Raw genomic sequence first — 5,533 nt, 5'->3', positions numbered from 1 at the left:
TTGTCATTATCTTTCATCCACATCACTATAATGTATTTTGAGGTGAGGGGGTTGAATATTTCTGTTTGCAACTGTACGTAATAGTGTCAGTTACCCATTATTGACCATCATTTATTGCCCCTGATATATACCGTCCATTCCTAGAAACTAGGGCTGCGCAATTAATCAAAATGTTATCATGATCGCAATATGGCCAAGTGCAATATGCAAACTGCAGAAGCTGCAGTTTGTTTGATAAAGATAAAATGTGCGACAAACAGCATTAAAATGAAGTGCTTTAGTGCTGCCCTACAAATTTTATTAGTTTTTTCAGTGAAATTTACGTTTAACATTTACATTTTTACAGTCTGACACTAAATCTTGTTATTTGATTTTTTTACCCAATATACAACAAGTGACTGTATGAATTCATAGTATAAAGGAAATGATAACATTACTTCTATAATTGAAGTAATGATGTAATGGTTTGTGCCAGACATTTATAGCACCCTACGACACTGAGACTTGCTGTATGTTTCCTGTTTCCTGCCCGCCAGCAACAAGACAGGTGAGCTGCTCCACAGCTGCCATGTGTTCACACTAGTCATGATCGCACCTCATGCAACACAGCTTACCACGACACTTACACTGCTGGCAGACTCTTAATATTTCCTAATGGAAATTCAGCACTGAAGGAATGCTAAATTAAAAAGGACTACTACTGAGCTGCAGCCAGAGGGAGCACATTTTTATTATTACATACAGACAACAGCTAACACAGGCAGCATTTAATTAAGCTCAACCCAGTCAAGGCCTTTGGCATATAGAACTGTTATGAATATTGTACTGCCAGCCATACACTGACTCTCTACCAACCCTAAAAGTATTACACAGAAAAAGTATATAAAAACAGTATTCTGGGTGGTTATCAGGGTGTTGTTGGGGGGTACTTACTGGGTGCAACCATGGTCTGTGTGTTAGGAGTAATTACAGAGATAGTACCCCTTTATTTATATGTATTTCTATTTAATGTCTATTATATTTTCACTGTAATACAGCTGCAGAGTGGGGGGCATGGTGCATTGTCAAAATGCACAGCAACCAGTTTTTAGGAAGTGACTGACTACTTCTGCTACTTGCTGACATATCAGTACTTGAAACTGCTGGCTGCTCGTCATTTATTTTGTACTACTGTGAACTCAAAACACTGGGCATTTGCAGCCAGTGTCAGTATGGATAGACTACTTCCAGTCTCTATGCTAAGCTAGGCTAACCACGTCCTGACTCCATTTATGTGCTAAAGACACATATCCACCTTCTTCCCTCCCTCTCAGAAAGGAAGCAAAATGTTCATGCCAATAAATGAAGCGAACCCTAAAGACCTGGCACAGACACTCAAAGCACATGCAGGTAAAGATGCACAGGTACACATTTACTGTTCCCACCACTAACGGTATCAGTTTCAAGCTATTTTGGAACATGGGAGCTTCATGTGTCATTTCCTCTTGGGTTACTTCTGACACATGTCACTAATACAAACAAACACCATATTTGGGATGCATGCAAGAGAGTGCAAGAGCCCGGTGAGACTCACACATTTATCTGTAATGTGTGAGCAATAATGATTTGTGAAACATAATACTGGCAATGTGCAACTTGCATGTAAGCAGTGCTCACTAATCTCATGACTGCAATTAGACTAAAAACAGTTCCTTCAAACTAAAGATGCAACGATCAGTTGATTAATGGATTCATTGATTACTTTTTTAGTATTAATCATTTTGAGTAATAATAAGAAGAAAACATGTCACAATTCAGCATCTCAAATGTGAATATTTTCTGCTTTCTTTAGTCCTCTATGACAGTAAACTAAATATCTATGGGTTGTGGACAAAACAAAACAATGGATGTCACCTTGGGCTTTGGGGAAACTAATAAACATTCTCACAATTGTCTGACATTTTATAGACCAAACAGCTAATAGATTCATCAATAAAATGATTGACAAATTCATCCATGATAAAAAACGTGTTACTTTCAGTGTGTGCAGGTCGGTTGGCACAGTCACCCTTCCCTGTGGTCAGAAACTCAACAAAGTTCTCAGTGAGCTAGGAAGACATTTTTACATCCCCACTGGTACTGCAGTGAAACAAAATCAGCAAGAGTAACTTTAACCCAAATAGGTGATTAAAACAAACAGTTGTTAAAACAAATTACATCGAAAATATTAAGTTACACAAACTCAGTAGGGCTGCCACTTAATAGTTGACTCAACCGTCACTCTTCTCTGAGAAGAGTCTTCATCAGTCATGATAGTCGCAAAAAAAACAACGTTAAACTCTGTTCAGGAGCTGCGCCTTGTCACCGGGACAAAAGTATCAGGGAACTGTTGCTACACGGACCATTTCTCTTGTAACACAGGGACTCACTTACCTGTGCACTGTTGCATATGCTAACTGTACTAGCAGTTTTTATTTGTTTATAAGCTGAAAGTTTAAACACTACTAGCGCAGGAGCGGGGGACCCAGTGGCTCACAGCCTCAGCGGAGGCCAGCTGATTTGCAGCGGCCCCGACCAGGACTCTGACTCTAGGGATGAAGACATGGGGGGTTCAGGCAGGGACGGAGTAAGAAAAACGAAGTAAGAGGAACAAACTTAATACATCGTCCAGGGCATCGATAAGTCTGTTAATATTTGTTATAGTGAAGCTTGAAGTTATTTATTCCAGGTTTTGAACGAGACTTGTGTGATGTCTTCTTGCTGGTTGTTCTGACACATTCAGAATCATTTACATTTTTTCCATTATCATTTAACAAAATATATCTGTTTAAATTATTAAATTAATATCATGAACGTGCGAGGACTATTCGACTATTGGCTTTATCTAATGACTACTATTTGACTAGTCAAATCTTGAGTCGGGGACAGCCCTTGTAATGTAAAACTAACTACATTTTTAAAAATAAAAAACTTACTTAGTAGTAGCGTTTTACTAGGTATTTTGTTTTCACAGTACAAGATCAGTGTCACTTAAAATTACTAAGCTACCTGATAAGAATGTTTTTAACTTACAAAATTGAGTTAGTTTTACTTAAAATGTTCAGTGTAATCAGTTTCAACATTTGTTTAAGTTAAAAGAATTGATCTGGTCATACAGTGATAGGACAAAAAATAAAATATTAATTCTATATTTATCAGTGTATAAACGATTTTATATGAGGTTGTAGTTAAATTCTTGCACGTGGCTAGTTTTTAGGAGGTTGCCAAACATCCTGTGTGTGATGAGCGGAGTTGACATGAGGTAACCTGTAGTGACGGACAGCTCAGAGATGCTCGCTCGCTCACTGACTGACAGCGGCGGCAAATCACACGCGCGCGCGCGCACACACGCACGCGGCCGTCTGTGATGCTGTGCTGCAGGGTAACTAACGTTAGATAATGGGTTTTTTTGCTCTCCTTACCCTCCGTCCTCCTGCTCCGTATTGGCTGGCGCTCCACCGGGCCCGGTTGTCCGCTGCTGGCTCTCCGTTACCGGGCAGCGAGCCGGAGTCCGAATCCTCCCCCTCCTCCAGCTCCTCTTCCCCCTCCTCTCTCTCCTCCGCCTCTGTCTCCCTCTCCTCCGTTTTTAGCCGCTTTGCCGCCCTTCCGTACTCCCCTTCCTCCCGCTGCCCGGCTCCTTCTACCGTCGACATGCTTGCGGCTGAGGTAGACCTGTTGGAGAAGCGCGACTGTGTCCGGAGCTGGTGGTCAAACTGACACTTCCATGTCAGCAGTTATCCCCGTAGTGTCTCCTCCTGAAGCAGCCTCCGTGTATCTGTCCGTGTCTCCTCGCGTATGTGTCTCTGTCCCTGTCTCGCGGCTCCACTCTCGGTCCCTGTCGCTCACCAACACCAGTGATTTTCTATGTGTGGAGGTGTGAGCGGACAGGACGCAGCCCGCCCCGTGCTCTTCTCTAATTCGTCAGATCGGTCCTGCGCCTCGGAAAAACGGCGTGTGATTGGCCGGTGTCGATGCGTCAACAGACAGCTTTCCACACTCTGCAGAGGAGTGCGCAGAGAGGGAGCAAACAGGGGGAATGGTGGGCTAGCTAGACACACAAGGAGACACACTTAAAATTGCAGAGCGTAGGAAAAACAGAGAGAGAGCTTTTGCTGTATCATAAAGGGATCATTCTCTGTCATCTATCATGTCTGGCTTAATTCCTCACAAGAAATCAGTGGACCTTACTAACCTTCCTGAAAGCTCTTTGAACATTATTCTAAGTAGGCTGCAATGTCCTCATAAAAGGTCATGCTAAGTTTATAAAGGACAAATGGAGCTACATTGATTGATCACATACCCAGCTATAACATTAGGAAGATTTGGCTGAAGGTATAGTGATTAATGTGAATTCCTTAGAGCGTATTATTCCTATGTTGTAGTAAAAATTAAAGGTGTACAGTACTCCAGCCATTAAACTCCCACAAATTTTGGTGGATTGTCTTGAATAATGTATTGTATTTCACATTATTATTTTGTCTGAGTTGTTTTAATTTAAAAATGTCTGTAAACTTGTAAGGGACTGATTAAAAAAAGAAATTGAAATAACAGTGGCCAAGATATGAGGACTTTTAGTCCCTAATGTGGGTCAACAGTTCCTATTAAATCAGGTTTTATACCAAAATGTTTAAATATGTGAAATTTGGTTCTTTCATATGCTGACAGAAGACCTGCCATCCCCAACCCATGCTATTAATTGGGGCTCCCAACCTCCAGGTGCCAGGGATCCCCATCCTGGGTCTTTTTGTTAGAATCTATTATTTAAACTTAACAACCCTAGTTTGTAACTCAGGTTTTCTGTAGAAATGTGCAGTCTTACCGGTACGTTACGTGCGGAGCTACTGAGGCCGAGCTTTTACCTAAGTGGCCCAGGTTCGATTCCAACCCACAGCCCTTTGCTCCATGTTGTCCCCTCTCTCTCCGCCCACATTTCCTAACCCTCTTCCACTGTCTCTGTCCATTAACAGCAAAAGTAGCTCCCACAAATACTTTCCAAATAGTTTCCAAACCCAAGTTGGGATAACCCTGATGACATCATCATTTCACAGGCTGAGCAGAACTTCACCATCACTAGTAAACTGACCCTAATGTGTAAAATTGTGAGTGCCCCTTAGATGAACACACATTTAAAAAACAAGTTCACCTGCTGTTCAACACTGCAGCTTATTATAAGGGTATTTGTGTTTTTTATGTAAAAAAAGGGACTATAATTGTTTTATGAAGGGATTACATGTACAAATAACAACAAAAAAACAGATGTTTTTACTTCCCTCTAGTGGTATCTCACACGCAGTATACTTTTGGTTTTATTTTTCCAGGTTTAGAGTGTCACGACCCGGCTCTGGAGCCGTGACAAAAACGAGGAGACGCAGTTGAATGACAAATTATAAGTAATTTATTTAAACATAACAACCTAAATGCAACCAGAAAAAGAACTAAATAGAAGATGAGGTGTGTTTGTCAGTAACATCAGTAGTGAAAGTGTGTGTATGCATGAGTGTGATATATAATGAAA

At 41.1% G+C, this 5,533-nt stretch overlaps 1 protein-coding gene across 1 annotated transcript in view; it reads right to left on the bottom strand.

The window, feature by feature from the left end:
• Positions 1-3,671, bottom strand: part of LOC118329697 (heterogeneous nuclear ribonucleoprotein L-like) — a gene marked incomplete in the record, with an annotated part of 35,928 nt that extends 32,257 nt beyond the window's left edge. The window contains 1 exon segment of the mRNA XM_035663943.1: positions 3,441-3,671. Coding sequence (XP_035519836.1) covers positions 3,441-3,671 — 231 coding nt within the window.
• Between the last annotated feature and the right edge of the window lie 1,862 nt (positions 3,672-5,533).

This window comes from Morone saxatilis, unplaced genomic scaffold (genome assembly GCF_004916995.1).
Source record: "Morone saxatilis isolate NCDOM2014 unplaced genomic scaffold, NCSU_SB_2.0 Contig19, whole genome shotgun sequence".
Classification (NCBI taxonomy): domain Eukaryota; kingdom Metazoa; phylum Chordata; class Actinopteri; family Moronidae; genus Morone; species Morone saxatilis.
The sequence above is the reverse complement of the archived record's forward strand: the minus strand, read 5'-3'. Positions and strand labels throughout refer to the sequence as shown.